Source organism: Leopardus geoffroyi, chromosome D1 (genome assembly GCF_018350155.1).
Source record: "Leopardus geoffroyi isolate Oge1 chromosome D1, O.geoffroyi_Oge1_pat1.0, whole genome shotgun sequence".
Classification (NCBI taxonomy): domain Eukaryota; kingdom Metazoa; phylum Chordata; class Mammalia; order Carnivora; family Felidae; genus Leopardus; species Leopardus geoffroyi.
Window position 1 is genome coordinate 17,718,459 of NC_059329.1, and position 20,201 is coordinate 17,738,659.

The 20,201-nt window shown below is 40.0% G+C and overlaps 1 protein-coding gene across 7 annotated transcripts in view; it reads left to right on the forward strand.

The window, feature by feature from the left end:
- Window positions 1-20,201, forward strand: part of ARHGEF12 (Rho guanine nucleotide exchange factor 12) — a 151,293-nt gene that overhangs the window by 111,385 nt on the left and 19,707 nt on the right. For all 7 annotated transcript variants that reach the window (XM_045483181.1, XM_045483183.1, XM_045483182.1 and 4 more), the window contains 13 exons: window positions 2,106-2,148; window positions 2,452-2,557; window positions 2,990-3,127; window positions 3,819-3,851; window positions 4,176-4,290; window positions 4,988-5,093; window positions 7,447-7,659; window positions 12,313-12,445; window positions 13,505-13,540; window positions 13,868-14,022; window positions 15,012-15,158; window positions 16,213-16,298; window positions 19,755-19,880. In XM_045483181.1, the coding sequence (XP_045339137.1) occupies window positions 2,106-2,148; window positions 2,452-2,557; window positions 2,990-3,127; window positions 3,819-3,851; window positions 4,176-4,290; window positions 4,988-5,093; window positions 7,447-7,659; window positions 12,313-12,445; window positions 13,505-13,540; window positions 13,868-14,022; window positions 15,012-15,158; window positions 16,213-16,298; window positions 19,755-19,880 (1,437 nt within the window). The remainder of the gene's footprint in view (window positions 1-2,105; window positions 2,149-2,451; window positions 2,558-2,989; window positions 3,128-3,818; window positions 3,852-4,175; window positions 4,291-4,987; window positions 5,094-7,446; window positions 7,660-12,312; window positions 12,446-13,504; window positions 13,541-13,867; window positions 14,023-15,011; window positions 15,159-16,212; window positions 16,299-19,754; window positions 19,881-20,201) is intronic.

Genomic DNA, 20,201 nt, shown 5'->3' on the forward strand with positions numbered 1-20,201 from the left:
GTCTTTTGGGCTTTCTACGTATAACATGTCATCTGAAAATAGTGAAAGTTTAACTTCTTCTTTACCAATTTTGATGCCTTTTATTTCTTTTTGTTGTTTGATTGCTATGGCTTGGGCTTCCAGTACTTTGTTGAATAGAAGTGGTGAGAGTGGACATCCTGTCTTGTTCCAGACCCGAGGGGAAAGGCTCTCAGTTTTTCCCTATTGAGTAAGATGTTAGATGTGGGTTTTTCAAATATGACCTTTATTATGTTGAGGTACGTTCCCTCTAAACCTACTTTGTTGAGGGTTTTTATCATGAATGGATGTTGTACTTTGTGACTTACTTATTTTACAATTGGAAGTTGGTACCTCTTAATCCCCATCACTCATTTAACTTATTTCCCAACCTGTTTCCCCTCTGGCAACCATCAGTCTGCTCTGTATTTATTAGCCTAATTCTGTTCTTTGTGTGTGTTTGCTCATTGGTTTCAATTCTTAGGTTCCACATGTAAATGAAATTATACAATATCTGTCTTCTCTGTCTAGACCATTTGCCTTGTATAATACCCACTTGGTCCATCATGTGGTTGTGAGTGGCTAGGTGTCATTCTTTTTTATGGCCGAGTAATAATTCCACTGTGTATATCTACCACATTTTCTTTATCCATCCATCTATTGGTGGATAGTTAGGTTCCTTCTATATCTTGGCTGTTGTAAATAATGCTGCTATAAACATAGGGGTGCATGTATCTTTTTGAATTAGTGTTTTTGTTTACTTCGGGTAAATCCCCAGAAGTTAATGTCACATTTCTTAAGAGCTCCAAGCTAAGTCAAATCTTTATTTTGCTGCTTGTGATCTGTATTAAATTTATCAGTATTAAAGTGTAATAACCCTGATAGATTTATTTGCTGATTATTCTTTCATGTCACAGGTGGTTTATTTATTTCATATAAATACAGAAATGAGCGTGTATATACTTTTTTACATTTATGCTAGCAATACTTCTAGGACAGTTGATTTGAGCTACGGTGTGACAACGTCAGTGAAAGAGAAAGCTTTGAAATCCATTTCACTGTTCTTCCAATGAATTTGGAGATCTCATAATTTGCAGCAGACTTATTTTTTAATGTAAAGCTTTAGATCTTACAGGAACTGTTTAAATTCTCAAAGTATATGACAAGTAGGTATACATTATAAAGTAAGCATGAAGAGGTTAAGATACTTTCTTTAATTTTTTTTTTTTTTCAACGTTTATTTATTTTTGGGACAGAGAGAGACAGAGCATGAACGGGGGAGGGGCAGAGAGAGGGAGACACAGAATCGGAAACAGGCTCCAGGCTCTGAGCCATCAGCCCAGAGCCTGACGCGGGGCTCAAACTCACAGACCGCGAGATCGTGACCTGGCTGAAGTCGGACGCTTAACCGACTGCGCCACCCAGGCGCCCCAAGATACTTTCTTTAAATACAAAATAAGTTGTTTTCTAAGATACTTCCCAGATTGATGAGAGGGAAAACACAACTATGTGGTAATAGGACTGAAAACTGCAGTTATTATGGGGAAAATCCTAGCTAAGAAGAAGTTAATTATGACACGGTTACCTTAGTTGGGTCAATAGTAAAAACTATGGGTGGTTACTGGAGATTTAATACTGCAAAGGCTCGACATTGACATCCAGTACCTTCTCATCAGGGCGTGAATGTTGTGAGGGTTCTTTCACTTTACATAGGAAATTACTGGTAATACGTGGTTTGGAGTCTCAAGTACAGCAAAAAAAAAAAAAAAAAAGTCATGATTATATATGACTAAATTTTTCATACCACATATACACAGTTTCGGTGTTAGCTATATTGATTCAAATGATGTATATAACTGATTATATTAACCAGTGATTATAGATATTTCCTGTATATGATCATTGGGGGAAAGGGCCTATTTTCATGTTGAAACAGTGGTACATTCCAGAGCTGTGAAATTTGGATGGGATAAGTGAGCTTAAACCTGAATGTGATTGTAAAAAATAGTTATCCAAGTTGTATCTCTTCACTTTATACAAGTCCTTGTATATACACCTTATATAAGTATTTAGTGTTGTTTCACTTTTTGTTTGCATTTTTTTTTTAGCACCTGAAAGTTTCTGTTCCTGATGAAATATCAATAGATCTAGGTAAGTTTGGAGTATCAATATTCTGGAGAATTATGTCTCTGTTAGATATGTAGCACAGTTCATCTCTAAAGGTTTTATCTGTCACGTGGTAATGAGCAGATCATCTGAATCACAACAGAAAATAGATTCTGTAATACGTTAAACGTATATGAAATTGGAATTGTGAGGTAAAAAACAAAATGCACTGAAGACCTTCTCTTTGTCTTACTCCAAGTTTGTACCAAATAGCATTGATATGTTGCCAGTTACAATGCACAGGATATACCTTCACATCAGGTAACTCCTTGCCTTTTCTTTATGCAGAAAAAAGAAGACCTGAGCTTATACCTGAGGATCTACACCGCCACTATATTCAAACTATGCAGGAAAGAGTCCACCCAGAAGTTCAGAGGCACTTGGAAGATTTTCGGTAAGCTTGGTGGCAGATATAAACTGATATGGTAGTTCTGAATTAACTTTCTGTTTAGGTAGGAAAAGGTTACACATTAAGTCCTTGGCTTAGCATATGGTCTTTATCACTGTGATTAAAATATAAGGAATACCTAGAGTTGAAGAGTTGGCATGGTACTGAGTCCACAGTCCCCATTCTGTATGCTTTCAGGATTTGAGCTCAGGGCTCCTCTAGGCTAAGTGTGTTCCTTCAGGATGTGTGTTCTGTTGAGTGATCGCCTCTAGAATTCTTTTCCTCTGGTGTCCTAGGTGACAGGGGCCCCAAAATAGAAAACTGTGACATTTCGCCTGTTGTTAGAAACTCATAGCCATGGAAACTCTGATGAAACATCTCCAGAGGGAGATGGTTCTTCTCTAGGCCACCTCAGGAAGCTTCTCCTGTTCCCTTTAGGCAGAAACGTAGCATGGGGCTGACCTTGGCTGAAAGCGAACTGACAAAACTCGATGCGGAGCGAGAAAAGGACCGGGTAACTTTGGAGAAGGAACGGGCATGTGCGGAACAGATTGTTGCCAAAATCGAAGAAGTGTTGTAAGTAACCGAAGCATGTGCAGATGCACCTCTCTCTTGAGATGCTCCTTAATGTTTAAAGCACACTTTGAACAAACTCAAAAGGGGAGTCAGACCACGTGTGTGCAGCCATGTATTTTGGTTTTAACATTTTAATTTTTTTTTTTAATTTTTAAATGTTTATTTATTTTTGAGAGAGAGACAGAGCGTGAGTGGGGAGGGGCAGAGAGAGAGGGAGACACAGAGTCCGAAGCAGGCTCCAGGCTCCAAGCTGTTAGCACAGAGCCCAATGTGGGGCTCAAACTCACAGACTGTGAGATCATGACCTGAGCCGAAGTCAGACGCTCAACCAACTGTGCCACCCAGGCTCCCCTAATGTTTTAATTTTTAAATTTTGCTGATGTTTTAGAAAAGTTCTTGTGTTTCTTTTTCTGGGTATTGGTAAAATGAGTAACTATAAAATGTCTGACTGATCAGAAACACTTCCAGTGGTTTCAGTTCATGGGCTTTGAAACTGTTTGAGGCCAGAAAACATTTACAGTGGATGACAGGAGTGAGAAAAGCCTGTTAGTCCCCTTAGAGGGTTAGGGTTTGTCTGCTATTTCATGCCAGGTGACAGATTGAGCTCTGTTCTGTTGCTTCAGGTATCTGAGTTAATAGCAACTCCTTCGTTAAACTTTAATGTTTAATTTTGAAATATTTTTACTTTTAGGATGACTGCTCAGGCTGTAGAAGAAGATAAAAGGTAATATAACTGGGTTTTTTCCCAAGAATTTTACAAAAAAAAGAAACTGTCTTTTCTAAGTCCTAAATTATGATTTCTTTTAACTTCAAAGTATAGAGTGTCTCCCTCTGGTGGCCTCTGTTTTATTCGACTAATATTCTAGTGTCTTGAGTAGAGTCCTTTTCTATTTGCAACCAGTAGATACCTGCTTAGTTTTTTCTTGATGAATGAATTCTAAGAATTCCAGTATTGAGTTGTTTTTTTTTTTTTTAAGTCATTTGATGTCTTTATTCTGCCCACCCTCCCTTCTCAGAGTCCTTCTTTGACTTAATCCTTTTCCTCCAGTTCAACAATGCAGTATGTTATCCTTATGTACATGAAGCATTTGGGAGTAAAAGTGAAAGAACCTCGAAATTTGGAGCACAAGCGAGGTCGGATTGGATTCCTTCCAAAAATCAAGGTAGGACTGGATACTAGTGTGTTCACGTCCCTGTGCTTCTTTACACGGGGTCGCAGTGCCTTCCTTCGTCTTCGTATTTACCGATTCAGCAAGTTAGTGCTGGGCGTGCTAATGTGTGTAAGACGTGGTCCCCGTTCTCAAGAAAGTAAAAAATCTAGTGAGACATTTAGGCTTGGAAACTAATGATCAGACAGTGTGAGGAGTGCAGATAGCACTTTATGCCGAGTGCCATCCCAGCTCTGTCACGGCCTCTGTCTTTCCTTTTATGGCGCCGGTCACAGTGTGTGATTATTTATGTTTTCGTTTAGTTTTTGTCAGACGGGGCGGCTCTGTGAGGGCGAGGGCCTCCTTCGTCGTGTCCCCAGCTTTTAGCACAGTGCCATCACGCAGGAAGGGCTTATTGTTTGTTCAGCAGAGGAATGAATTGCTTGGAACTGGCTCCCGGTAAATGTGTTGTCAAAGTACTTTTTTGTTTTCCAAAATGGTCAGCTCGAAATAGGTTGAAAAGACATCTTGAGTTTGACGTGCACACGGTACTGTGTGCCGGCCTCTAATGAGTGCTGCGTGTGTGTCTCTCACTTGCATTTAGCCAGTTCTTTCAGCTGACCATTAGAATTGCGTTTCGGTGTTCGACAGCGACAAAAGAACTCGACTCTGTCGTGTGTCTCTTATCTCTCTGATTGTACCTTGACTCTAGCAAAGTATGAAGAAAGATCGAGAAGGCGAAGAAAAAGGGAAGCGCAGAGGATTCCCCAGCATCCTGGGACCCCCAAGGAGACCAAGCCGTCATGACAACAGTGCAAGTATGTGAAGCTGGAAATGGCACGTTCTCACCAGCTCCCTCCATCTTCCCTTCAGAGGCTCAGTTAACTAGAATGAAGTATTGGAGAAAGGTGTTCTTGAAATGATTCCACTGAATTTCCAATGTACCGTGCTGGCATTCAAGGTTATTTCTGAGTTAACTATCCCCACGTGGCTCTATAATTATCTTAAACACCTTCTCTAGGGGCACCTGGGTGGCTCAGTCGGTTAGGCGTCCAACTTCGGCTCAGGTCATGATCTCCCGATTTGTGAGTTAGAGTCCCGCGTTGGGCTCTGTGCTGACAGCTCAGAGCCTGGAGCTTCGGATTCTGTGTCTCCCTCTCTCTCTGCCCCACCCCGGCTTGTGCTCTCTCTGTCTCTCTCTCTCTCTGTCTCTCTCTCTCTCAAAAATAAACATTAAAAAATTAAAAAAAAAAACTTCTTTAATTGTAGTATCCTGTCAGTTGTCCATAACATAATTTACTTACCTATTTGGATTTTATTTGCATTCAACTTCTGTCAAATCAAAAAACAAAAAACAAAAAAAACGTGCGTGGATTTCTCCACCATTCTTTGTTTAATCTTTTTATACACGTATTACTCACTCTCTCCATACTTGTACAATGTCTCCACCTCTCCATTGTGCTTTATTTCCTGATCTCCCTCCACCCTCAGGCCTAACGGAGAGAGATCGGCCCTCTGCGGGAGAAATAGGGAGGGTGGTACCACCGGGCGGGAAATTAGGTCATGTAGTGGTCTTCGACCGGGCTGCACCGCGTTGGAAAATATTGGCGAGGTTGGAGTGGGAGTGGCATTGTGCTAACAGCGGTGCTGGATGTCCGACGCCAGTAGTGGTGTCGAATACCAGTAGTGCCCCAAACACTGAGAAGATGAAGGAAATTTTTAGAGACGAGGTGGAGAAAATGGAATATGTCTTTTTTTTTTTTTTTCCTTTTTTGGAGAGAGAGAGAGCGCATGTGTGAGCAGGGTAAAGGGGCTGAGGCAGAGGGAGGGAATCTTTTTTTTAAATTTTTTTTTTTCAACGTTTTTTATTTATTTTTTTGGGACAGAGAGAGACAGAGCATGAACGGGGGAGGGGCAGAGAGAGAGGGAGACACAGAATCGGAAACAGGCTCCAGGCTCTGAGCCATCAGCCCAGAGCCTGACGCGGGGCTCGAACTCACGGACCGCGAGATCGTGACCTGGCTGAAGTCGGACGCTTAACCGACTGCGCCACCCAGGCGCCCCTATATTTTTAATGTTTATTTATTTTTGAGTGAATGAGAGGGAGAGAGGGCATGAGCTGGGGGAGGGGCAGAGAGAGGGGGAGACACAGAATCGGAAACAGGCTCCAGGCTCTGAGCCATCAGCCCAGAGCCCGACGCGGGGCTCGAACTCACGGACCGCGAGATCGTGACCTGGCTGAAGTCGGACGCTTAACCGACTGCGCCACCCAGGCGCCCCAGAGGGAGGGAATCTTAAGCAGGCTTCATGCTCAGTGAGCACAGAGCCTGACACAGGGCTCAATCCCATGATCCCGGGATCGTGACCTGAGCCGAAATCAAAAGTCGGAGGCTCCACTGGCTGATCCACCAGGTACCCCAAGAATGGAGTCCTTCATAGGTGCTGCCCATGAGTTCCAAGGGATACAGAAGGAGAATTTTAGGAATTAGGGGAGGGAGAAGTTTAGGATTGGGGAAGTACAGAGCTATGTGAGGGTGCGCAGTGCTGTGGGGGATGATGACCCAAGTGTCTTTAGCTTCTCGTGGTCACTGATGCAAACAGGGATAGTGAGCAGGCTGCAGATTAATCTCGATCGTGTCTGAGGCACGTTATGATGGTGCAGCTGTGAGTGTTGGGGGGCGGGCGGGGCCTTACGAAGGCTCACAGAAGGCTCCATCTTCACTCTTACAAGTGAGTACGGTTCTGTGTGCGTCCATCTCTTCTCTCAACACGCTCCCTCCCCACCTTTGCTCTCCTCTCCTTTTCTCCCTCTTGTCTCTCCTTCTCACTGCCACCTTCTCCTCCCTTTCTCTTCTACCTTCCTCCACCTTCCCCTGCCTTCCTCTCTCTTTCCCTCCCTCCTTTTCTTTTTTTCTTCCTTTCTTCTTTCCCCTTTCTTTCCTTCCTTTCTTTTGCTCTCTTTCTCTCCCTTTATTTTTCTCTTTCCTTTTTTCCTTCTTTTCCTTCTTTCATTTCTTCCTGTCTTATCTATCTGTCTCTCACACAGTAATAATTCACAAATATTTTCCATGTTCCAGACAATTTTTAGATCCTTCACATCCTCTTCTTCTTCTTTTTTTTTCTTTTTTAGATTTTTGAAACATACATTATTAACCATTGCTTTCTGTTCAGTTGGCAGAGCTATGGAACTACAGAAGCAGCGGCACCCTAAGCACTTATCCACACCCTCTTCTGTGAGTCCTGAGCCTCAGGACTCTGCCAAGTTGCGCCAGAGTGGGTTAGCAGGTGAAGGAACAGACTTTGGGTACCTGCCAGCCAATTCCATGTCCTCTGGGGCCTCAGGGGCCACTCTTTCCCAGGAAGGAGGGAAAGAGAATGATCTGGGTGAGCGAATGCTGTAGTGCAACTTAACTAAGTCTCAAGACTTTAAAACGGTCACACTAAGTCAGGAATAGAGTGGCATATTATTTTAATCAAGCCTGAATCCCAGTTTAACTTCATTTTAACGTTTTAATATCTTCTACAGCTGGTGATAAATCTGTGCTAAGTGATCATTTTGAATTCTCACCAATTGAGGAATATCGATCGAGCGCTCCATCAGGCATTAGCTCTGTATCCGATGCCAGCACACAGAAGTGACACTTAGATTCTTGCCCTGTGCTGCTTAGTCCCGTGGGGAGATAGTCACACCAATAAAAAATTCAGATTGTGCCCGATCCAGTAATGGAAGGGTAAAAGAAGTGTCGAGGGGATTTAGTAGCTAGAAGCAGACCTGGGGGGAGGCTGAAGAAGACTTTTTTAAAAACCTGAGATACTAGAGGCGTTTTTTTGTTGTTGTTGGAACAACTAGAGGTGTTTTTTTGTTGTTGTTGGAAAGAGGAGGAGGTTGAAGATGCAGGGGACAGACTATATATAACGAATAGGGAAGAGCTTGGAGAAGGAGAGAGGAGATGAGAGGCAGAGCGTGTATGAAGGGCAAGGGGACTTGAGGAGTAGAGGAAGATGTAAAGTAATTGTAAGTCACTGGGAAAAGAGCTTATTACCATATTTCTTCATACTTGTTATAATGGGTTTCTTAAGCAAGTGAGCCGGGTGAATCAGTGGTTTTATTTGGAGAAGGGAATGCCTATCTATACTGGCGATTTTGGAAGCAGTTCAATTTCTGGTATGACAGGGTCGAGGATAAAGCTATGGGAGTGGTCACTGAAATAGCATAAAGGAAGTAACTAGAGATGAAGCAAGTAAGGGGCCAACAAGCCAGGGGTTTGAATACCTTAATGTCCCTGGGTTTTGAGGTCACCTCATGTGATAGCAGCAGAGAGAGGGAAGCTGTGAGCCAGCAGCCAAAGGTTCAGTATTGCTAGATGATTGTCGTGAGGAGGGAGAGCGTGTGATAGTATCTCGGAGTGAGAGTCTCAGGCGGCAAGAGATTTTTATAGAAAGGCAAGATAATGGTCTGACAGTAGTATTGAGGAACAAGGGTATCTATCTCCGCTCTGCCCTGAAGTACACAGCGTACAATGGAAACATCTGTCTCCATTTGAGAACACTGTAGCAGAAGAGGTCATCGCCAGTGGGATAGGCAGGTTTTTATTTAAGACAAAGAAGGAGGGGTGACATTTGTAGAAAACTCTGGAGGTTTTATCTTACGTGGAATTCTGAAGATGTTGGGTTGAGTACGTGCATGAATTCATGGCTCCTAGCTCTCACTGAAATAAAAACATGGCAGATGGGTAACCAGTAACAAATAAATAAAAACCATGAAGAGAAAGGAAGTGGAGGAAGAAAACATGTTATCAATAAGTAAGAGATTTCAACAGAGTTTGGGGAGATTAAAAGTAGACAAGAGTGGTTTGATGAGTAAAACAACATAGAGGAAGCTGGAGTCCATAATCCGTACAAAGGGTCCCAGACAGGGAGCCAGTCTGCCCATTAGAACCCTGGAAAGATGTTGGGCTCAGCAGTTGGCATGTGTTACATGGAGTGCATGAGTAAGAAATAAAGCTGAAAATAATTAATTGAAGGCCTGTAATCAAAACAATGACGTCAACAGTTTCTGATCCTTGCATTGTAAAATGTGAGCCGTCTGTCATTTATGTACCAGAAGAACATGAGTGTGCTCTTTTAGAGGAGTTGAGTGAGTTGTGTAGGGAGAGCTGGGTAGGTCCTCCTTGACATTAGTGCCTGGAGGGCATTAATTAGGACATTAGTTCTAACAGTTGGGGGCCTGAAGCCTGACAGTAGACATGCCAGGGTCTCACCCTGTCCAGAGAGCTCCCAACTGAAATGGATCTGCTTGTGTATAGCTGCAAAGGAAAGCCCCAGCAGCTACTCAAATACGAATAGTATTACTCGCTGTTGAAAAAATTTGCTTGCTAGAGTCAAGACCTAAGATAATACATTAATGCCAAACCTATTGATGGCGTAAAAAAAGAAAACAAAATAAACAGAAAAACCACCCCTAGCAGAAAACCGTAATTTAGGTAATAGACAAGAACGTTGAAAAAATACCTCTAAATTAGATAGTATACTTGGGGAAATTTTAAAAATTATTACATCTGTAAAACAAGAATAACAGTACTATGAAAAAGGAACATTCAGAAACCAAAGAGAAATGATTTAATATAACTATTACAATACAATAACTACCATATTAGTTATCAACTGCTTTGTATAAACCACCTCAAAACTTTATAGCTTAACACAAAAAAAACACTTATTGCGTCACATTTTTGGTGGGTGGGGAACTTGAGAGCGGCTTAGCTGGGCAATTCTGTCTCATGTGGTTGCAGTCAAGGTGTCTGTCAGTCATCTGAAAGCTTAGCCGGGGCCAGGAGACCTGCTTCTACGCTCAGGGAGGTGGCTGGTGGCAGGGGGACTTACTTAGCTCCTTGCTGGAGGCATTGACTCCTCACCACACGGGTTTCTCCATGGATCTGCTTGAGTGTTCCATGACACGGTAGCCAACTTTCTCCGAAGTGATCCAAAAGAGCAAGAAAGAAGCCTCGCTATCTTTAATGAGTTAGTCTCTGTGGGTGCACATTGTCACTTCAGCAAGTTAGAAGCAAGCCCCTAAATCTAGGTCACACTCAAGGGACAGAATAATTAGGCTCGACCCCTGAAGGAAGGAGTATCAAAACTTTGTGCACGTTTTTGAACCACCAGAGCTACCAAGAATTAAAAAAAAAGAAGTCCGTAAAAATAAAGTCAAGGAAATATTTCAGAATGTATATCAGAAATACCAAGAGACAGAAATTGGAGAGACAAGAATTATATATATAGAGAGAGACTCACTTGAGAGGTCCTATATCTGCCTGTCTGATGAAAGATCAACAGAGGAAATGGAGGAGAGACAGAGAAATGATGAGAGAGACCATCTTAAGGGTAAAAAAGAATAGTTGTCTTCACTGGGAACCACCTACAGTGAATAATAAGAACAGTAATAATAAGGGCCATACCTAAAATGTCTCTGGAAATTTCCATGCATCAGAGATACAGAGTCCTGAAAGCTTTGAAGGGGAAAAAAAAAAAACGGGGATTATGCTGCATCACATTTCTCATTATAACACGAGGGGCTAGAATACAAAGGAGCCATGCCTTTCAACTTGCTGAAAGAAAATCATTGAACTTAGAATTCGATATCCATCCAAATTACCCATCAGAAATGAAGGAAGATACAAAGACATTTTCAGATATGCCAGGATTCAAAGTTTAGCTGAAATGCACCCTTTCCTTGAACATGATTTGAAGATACACACTCCGGCAAAATGAGAGAAAAGTGAAGAAGAAAATGTTACGGGATCCAGGAAATGGTGGAAACAACCCAGAAAAGTGGGGACGGGCAGGCAGTTCCTAGACGATAGTTATGTCACAGGCCAAGGGAGCAGCTGCTCCCGACTAGAGCACGAGAACTAGTAGATAAGAAAAAGGGAGATTCTAAGCAGTTGATAGTATGATGTAGCAAATGAAAAACTCTGAGAATTGATAAAATGATAGTGCTTTGACAGTTGTAAAATAAAGCCATCCAGAAATGCTAAGCGAAACAGTTGTTCAAGAAAGTTAAGTCATGATTTAAATGTGAAACGAAGTTAAGTGGCATAATCTTGAAGTAGCCTGACCTTGATGCAATGAGCATTCTATTTCTCATGATCCGTGAGTTGCATCTTTGGACCAGCAGAAAAGGAAACATAATCCTAACTAATATCCCTCTTAACCTGGCAGGAATAATATGTATATGTAATGTGTTGTATTTTGCTTATGACACTGTGTACATTGACACAATAATGTAAGCACTCTGTTGGTTTTCAGGCTTTTAGAATCCACCTAATAGGCAAGGCACAGAATATTTAGTTGTGGCCATAGATCAGGGAAATGTAAAACTCCATCGACTGATTCAAGTAAAAATGTAGTTGAAAGAAATGAAGGGTAGAAGGAGAGAAATACAATTAAAGGGAAGGATATAGGTAAACCAAATACCTAATTTGATGTAGAGGAGATTTAAGGTACTAACTTCTTGATAGAATAAAAACACAGATATAATTCTATCATTTAAACTTAGATAATAACCAGTAACTCAGCTAGTAATAATAATATAATTATTATCCATCAGGAAGAAATGGGAGGAAAGTGAAGGTGGGAAGTATAACTGAGCAAAATCCTCAGAGGAGGAAGAAATGTATATTACCTAAAGGTAGTAAATCAAGAAAAAGAAGTATGAGGTTATTATTTCAAATTGGACCACCATAATAACTAAAATTTGTATGAAAAAGATTGGCACAGGGGTTAGAAAAAGATAACGTCAGCAAATGTTTCTCTTCTGAGTTGTTTACGTGTCTTATGTTGGTTTTTAAAAAGTTGCTTAAAAATAATATTTGTTTATTTTTTAGTGCATTTTATATTAGAGTTTTGGTTCTAGCTAACCTGTAATTGAATTACGAATGTGCTGTGGACAGATTGAAGCTCTCATTGGAGACTGATTTTTTTTGGAATCATTGTCTTCATTAACACCATCTAAGGGTCTGACTTTCGTCTTTTCAGGATCAAAGCAAGTTGGAGAAACACCTGCATCTGGAGACTGCATGGATGGCGCCCCTCGCACTCCCAATACCATCTTCGATTTCCCACCTCCTCCATTAGACCAAGTGCAGGAGGAGGAGTGGGAGGTGGAAAGGTAATTCAGTGATATCTTATGGAGGACGGTTAGGCCAACTTCACCTATTTCATTGTATAGTATTCCTGTACTTTGTAGCGTTTTCCCCACATATGCTTTTAAGAAAGGAACTAGAGCTTATAGCTGGTAAATCTTAGACAGGTACTGAAATGTTTTTAATTTATTTTATATTCAATCATTATAACTTCCAGAAAAATTGTTTATTAGCCACTGTAGTTTAACCCAGTTTTGAGTATCTCTGGCATAAATTTCTTTTTCTTTTACTTTTTATTAAAGTATAGTTGGCACACAATGTTACTTTAATTTCAGGTGTGCACCGTAGGGATTTGACAAGGTTATACGTTCTGTTGTGCTGGCCACACGTGTAACTGCCATCTGTCCCCCCACAACAGCTATTACAACACCATTGACTGTAGTCCCTGTGCTATGCCTTTCGTTCCCCTGACTTACATACTCCATTAACTGGCAGCCTGGATCTGTCACCCCTTCACCCATTTTGTCCATCCCCTCACCACTTTTTCTGGCAGCCACCAGTTCTGTATTTATAGGTCTGTTCCTGCTTTCTTTGCTTCTTTGTTCATTTGTTTTTTAGATTTCACGCATAAATCGTATGGTATTTGTCTCTGTATTATTTCACGTAGCATAATACCCTCTAGGTTCATCCATATTGTCACACATGACAAAAATCTCATACTTTTTATGGCTGAGTAATATTCCATAGTGTGTGTGTGTGTGTGTGTGTGTGTGTGTGTGTGTGTGTGTGTGTGTGTACATATATATATATATGTATATGTGTATATATATATCACATCCTTTTTCTCCACATTCTCACTGACACTTGCTATTTCTTGTCATTGTGATACTAGCCATGCTAGCAAGGTGATATCTCGTTGTTTGATTTGCATTTCCCTGGTGATCAGTGATGCTGAATATCTTCCCATGTGTCTGTTGGCCATCTGTATGTCTTCTTTGGAAAAATGTCTGTTCAGGGTCTTTGGCATAAATTTCTTGATTACCGTTTTGTTTTTACGTTGACCCTTTATTCTCCATTATTTTTAGGGTGCCTGAACATGGGACACCAAAGCCCTTTCGAAAGTGAGTAATCCTGAAGTAACTTTCAGTAGAGGCATATTTTAAGAAATAGAAAACTAACATTCTAATTTTAAAAGAAAAAACCTGTACATGGATCCATTAGATAGTATAAAAGAAAGTTCTTAGTAAACACAAACTATTCACAAGATATTTATAAAGTTATATATAACACATGTAAATCATTTTGTATGAGAGGATGATGTTTCAGGCCCTGCGCTAGGCAGTACTTCAGAAATATGACTTATTTGCTGTAATATAAAAACTTGTGCTATTTCCCGTTGTCCACCTGATGTCCTCAGAATAGAATTCGTTATTTTTTTTTTCCATCAGATTCGACAGCATAGCTTTTGGAGAAAGTCAAAGTGAGGATGAACAGTTTGAGAATGACTTAGAGACAGATCCACCCAACTGGCAACAGCTCGTTAGTCGAGAAGTGTTACTGGGACTAAAGCCTTGTGAGATCAAAAGACAGGAAGTAATTAATGGTGAGTGTAATTAGATTTTGTTGTTGTTCACACATAGTGAGTTTTATTAGACTAAAACAAGCCCCTGAGTCTTGGAGTTTGCTTCAAAATTTCTGCTAGCCTTTTGTTTTACATAAAAGGGAACTTAAACTAGATAGCTGATCCTTGAACTTTCCAACTCAAAAAATGCAAACGCTTCTATGATTCTTAATGATAATTTAAAAGGCAAAGGTGTTTAGCTTTCAGGGTATTTAAGATTCATAGCATTATAGATCTTGAACTTGAATAGTCATTAAGACAATATGGGTCCTCTCACTTCACTTTCATGCCAACTTATTTTTATGCATAGATTATGAGGAAGCTCAGGCTCAGGGTGATTGGTTGAATTAATCAAGACCACACGGCTAGCTGATAAGTGATAGGGAGAAAACTGGGAACCAGTCCTTCCTTTATCCTCGAGCAGTATTCTTTATTTTACCCCAGCATATATGTGACAGAAATGGGGGTGACACGGAGGCTGTGCCCTCCACTGACTTTAGGATGCTATTTAAATAAATATCCTTCCTGTGTCTGATCACTTTGAGACATAGTGAAATAACAAGTCTGGCCTCAGAAATGAGGGTTTGTAGGCAAATGAGATGACCAAAATACTATGACTTCTGAAGAGGTCTCAACTGAAAGACTATATACTATTTGGGCTTTAGCTTTCTACTGTTGTTGGTGGGTACTACTGTGAAGAGACAGAAGGATTTGGGAGTACACTGTTACCTTTAATATACAGAATAGCTTTGAATGATATTTTTCATTTGTTGGCATTCAGCTCTTAGAGCCAGTATGTAGGAGGGTCTCATAGATTCAAGAAAGTGACATCAGAAATACTACATCCTTTCAAAACTATGAACGATTATTATAGAGCTAATTTGCTGCTTAATTCCAGTTAAAGCTTGTGTTTGGTCTCATGGAATCATTCTAAATGAGGTATATTTCATATTTCCTTTTTTTCTGCTTAGAATTGTTCTACACTGAAAGAGCTCATGTTCGAACACTGAAGGTTCTTGATCAAGTGTTCTACCAGCGAGTATCCAGAGAAGGAATTCTGTCACCTTCAGAACTACGGAAAATTTTTTCAAACTTGGAAGATATTCTTCAACTTCACAGTAAGAAAAATCAACTCTGATCTTTGTGGTTAACATTTTTAATAGATGAAAGATTGTGAGTGCATAAAGGCACCATAACAGTAAAATCTTCTAAATGTATCCATGTTAGCATTCCTGAAATTATATAATAATATGTGAGCACATAACTTAAATAAAGAAGTGATCTGATGTTTGAATACCTCCCTTCCCAAACACCCACTCACACCATCAGCCTTTTGTATATAAAGTATTAGCACCAGGAATTAAGGTCTAAAGTTGATGTCTGAGATGAAAAATATGAATAATTAAAATTACCCTTGGAAGTTTCTTATCAGTTGCAGTGTATGTGTTTTTAAAAATATATATCCAATATAATGATGTATATATTTTTTGGATATATAATATACAGTATATAATTTCATGATGGAATAATTTTCAGGAATTAAATTATTGTTGCTTCAAAGGTTTGAGTAAATATATAAAAAAATTCTGCCTTGCTGGCTTTCCTTGGTTATACTCATCTCAGACTTTTGTAGACACAGTTTCTCTTTTTGTAAGTCACTGCTTCTCTGTGATCCTTAATTCTCAAGCTTTCTTGCATCAAGGATGCCATCAGCACCTGCCAACGCCTGCCTACCAAATTGATGCCTTTTACGTCTTTGTGGGTGATCTTAGGTTTCACCAGCATGAACTGACAAGTTCAGTGCGATTATATCCACTGCCTGTGAATGGGAACGTTTTGAGAGCAACAGTAGGCAGAATCACCTGTTCTATTTAAATTTCTTTATGAGCATGGTTATGAGGGAGTCTTGAAGTTAGATGCATATTTGATGCACCTATACTGTATGTAATGTGCTAGTTTCCACATTGTTTTATGCTTTGGCACCTGTTTTTCAGAGAGAGCTCACAGGTATCTGTACGTATAAGAATTGTGTTCAGATTTATATTTAAGGAGGCAAGAAGCGGCTATACTACTGTGAAAAAAAATTTTTTTTTGAAAATTTAGGTTCTTGGTACAACCAGTAATGCAGGCTGTATACTTAATTATTTTTTGCTGTTTTTTTTCCCCCCTTAGTTGGATTGAATGAGCAAATGAAGGCTGTTCGCAAGAGGAATGAGACCTCAGTTATTGATCAGATTGGGGAAGATTTACTGACCTGGGTAAGGAAATTTGCTATTTCATTTTAATGTTTTTATAGACACTTGAAGATCACACTCAGGGTTGAGTAACTAATCTGCAAATTTGCAAACTCATCCATGTTGCAAAGCTCCTGTAAAGATGAAAGGGGTCCAAGTATGTATTCTCTTGGGTAATACCAGTTTTTTGTCGTTGTTAATATCTTAGAAAAGGTGCTCATTCAAATTAAGTGCTCTTTTTTCATCAAAGATATTCTTTGTGTTTTAACAAATAGCAAAGTGACTCTTGATAAGAATAATTTAACTAATGTAAAATTTTAGCCGTCTTCCGTTGTCCAGGTCTCAGAATCGTGCTCTAAGACATTAAACAATTGTAGATCCAGAGCTACCATCACAGAAGTAAAGAAGTGACAGTTATTTACAGTGTAAGGAAAGAGTTCAGAGACTGTCATAGCTGTTTCATAGCTGTTCTGTTTTTCTGTCTGACTCTGTGAGTATGTACTCCACAGTATGTACTTCTGAGCCAAACCCTGTTTTAGATGCTAGGGGTACAGTGGCTGTCGAAGCAGACATGGCCTCTGCCTGCGTGGAGCTTACAATCCCTGGGAAGACAGTCATTAGTTCTTCCAAGTGTGTTAAGAGTTACAAAAAAGGGAGAGGACAGGTTATTAGGGGAAGAAATAGCAGGGAGACCCAAACTAGGACATAGAGAAAATTTTCATAAGGGAAAGTGAATTTGATCCAAACTTTTAAAGAAAGTACTATAGTTAAGGCTGTGATAATAGTAAAGTATATGATCCTGTTCTCAAAATGTTAACCCAAGTTGAACAGGAACTGGTTAGATATGCCCACAGAAACTTATTTTACATCAATATGCAGAGGGCTCGAGAAAATGCCACAAGATTTTGCTAACTCTATAATGATAACTTTTTAAAAAATTAAATACTAGAAAGTTGACTAAAACAATGTCCATCTTACTGCTTTTGTTGACGGTGAGATCATGGCCCAGAATCTACTAATCCAATAGTAGATCTTCTCTCAGCCACTTGACTCCTAGAAAAAATTGCGGAATCACAATCCGGTCTCATCTTGCATTTACTCAACTTTCCAAACCATCTTCTCACAAGGCCTGCTCTGGCATTATTGTTACTAAGGAGATTTAAGTCCTTGAAAAACCCAACTCACTTTACAACTACTTTGTGATGGTGTGGCTCGTTTTGTTCCTTGATCTCAGGGTGACAGTGAAGGTTGCAACCGCGTTCTCTTGGCTTGGCAGCACACTACTCAACTTGAAACAGAAAATCCATAGTATGACATGGTAAAGCATCAATTTTCATGTCAAATTTGGACTTAAAAGCTTAAGTCATGTGGACTTAAGATACCAATCTTGATTCCTATGCAGTTTCACTTGGATCTCATATAAGTAGTGTTTGCCACCAAGTGCCAAGTGAGATTTATCATTAATAAGGTACGGAGGTGCAGTCAGTCCTTTTGCCATAGTCCATTAGACTGCATAAACCTACTACATGGTACAAATAAGGTAGAGAAACCCCTTAACAGAGTGAGACAGAAGAAAATTAATTTTAGAACATGTAAGAAGAATCGTATTCTTTTGTTTTTTAAGATTTCTTTTTTAAGGGGTGCCTGGGTGGCACAGTCAGTTAAGCACCCGACTCTTGATCTCAGCCTAGGTCATGATCTCACGGTTCGTGGGTTTGCTTGGGATTCTGTCTCTCCCTCCCTCTGCCCCTCCCCTGCTTGTGCTCTCTCTCTCTGTCTCAAGATAAATAAATAAACTTAAGAAAAAAAATTTAAGATTTTATTTTTTTAAGTAATCTCTGCACCCAACATGAGACTCAAACTCAGGACCCTGAGATCAAGAGCCGCATGCTCCACCGACTGAGCCAGCCAGGTGCCCCAGAAGAATTGTATTCTTGACCATTGTGATGTACCTATAAAAAGCTAAGGAAAAATAGAATGGACTAACCAATTTGGTTAGTAACTATGAGGTACAAAGTGTTTGCTTAGGGCAAAGCATTGGCCAGAAATACTACAAGCAAAAATCATAAATAGGCCTTTAGATTTGCTCTATTTTTTAAAACAGGCTTGGAGAGTATTTTTCTGGTATTGGTCCCTTGAGATCACCTTATGTATACTAAGCTACTTGACAACTACTGTAAGAAGAAAAAAGCTACTTGAGGTTGGGATGTTACTTTCTTTTGTAAACCCAGCTGCTGTTAGTATATATATGGCACTTTGATTGACTAACATACCAAAAATTCTGCCAGTCTCATCTTTCAATGTGTTAAGTGTCATATTTATAATAAAATATCAATTGACACTGGAGCAAACTATTAAAGTTTTCACATTGTACGTATGCTAGTTGAAGAAAGGATACCCTGAGTTTAACTACAAATGTACTACAAAAGGATTTTTCACAAAATACCTTCACATACAAACTTCTGGAAATAATGGCTTTATTTAAAAAAAAAATTTTTTTAATGTTTATCCATTTTTGAGAGAGAGAGAGAGACAGAGCACAAGTGGGGGAGGGACAGAGAGAGAGGGAAACACAGACTCTGAAGCAGGCTCCAGGTTCTGAGCTGTCAGCACAGAGCTCAATGTGGGGTTCTAACTCACGAGCCCTGAGATCATAACTTGAGCTGAAGTCAGACACTTAACCAACCAAGCCACCCAAGTGCCCCTGGAAATAATGGCTTTAAATGGGAGATTATATGAAAAGCTTCTTTGTAAACTATAGAGCAACTATTATGAACATGAAGATGGTTAAAAAATAATTGAATCTGTACTTATATAAGATTATATGAGTGAGGCACTTCTTAGGTGTTTTATAAGAACCTAAAATCAGTATATATACAAACAAATTTAGAAATTTAAAAATATCAGTAGAAGGTGTAATTTTTGGCAGAAGAGGTTCATAGACTCATGGGACCCTCCCCAGAGAGGTTGAAGGCATGGACCTCTACCCTCCGTGTGGATGAAGCAGCAGCGTTTCAGTTTTATTGTGACCGGAAAACTGATGACTTGTTCTGGGTTTTCATAAAAAGCCAGAGCCCACAGCTTTTCTTCCTAGAGCAGTTAGCAATTTTTGTGAAGGGGTCCGCTTATAAGAAAATCAAGTTTTAATCTCAGTCTTTAAGTGTTTTGTGTCTTACATTGCCCAAGTGTCAATTTTTGTGTTTCATGTCGAAGTGGCGTAGACTGAGCAAGTGATAAGCTGTGGTAGCCTGTGAGCAAGAAAACATTGGAACGTGGTCAGAAAATGTCTGGCTGTATCAGGGTCGGACCTGTGTAACGGAAAAGCATTGATAGCGCACAGACATATGTAGATTTCCATTTCTTGTCTTTTGAGAGTAATTAGTGGGACGTGGAAAGAATCGTGGTTGTCTCTCATTTTGCCTGGCCTGAGATGGGCTCCATATGCCGTTCTCTATTGTGTTCTTTGCATTCCCGGCACAGTTCAGCGGACCAGGGGAGGAGAAGTTGAAACACGCTGCTGCCACCTTTTGCAGTAACCAACCTTTTGCCCTGGAAATGATCAAGTCTCGTCAGAAAAAGGATTCCCGATTTCAGACTTTTGTGCAAGTGAGTTGAGTGAGTCATGTAAGGAAAAAAATAATGCAACTTTTTTTATGGAATATGGAATAAACTGGGGGGAGTCTCAGACCAAGATTTTTAAAAGGATTATGTCAATATTTTTGCAAGTCCTACATGATCTCTTAAATTATTGGAGAGTATAAAGATGATGTTGGAATGGTAAATAATAAAGAATAATTATCAGGGTTAAAATACTTGACAGAGAAGTCCACATTGCCACGGAGATATTGTCAGGAAGTGTCCCATGTACACCGGTGACGTAATACGGTCACAACATGAGAATGGGCTCATAACTAGCCAGGGAAGAGT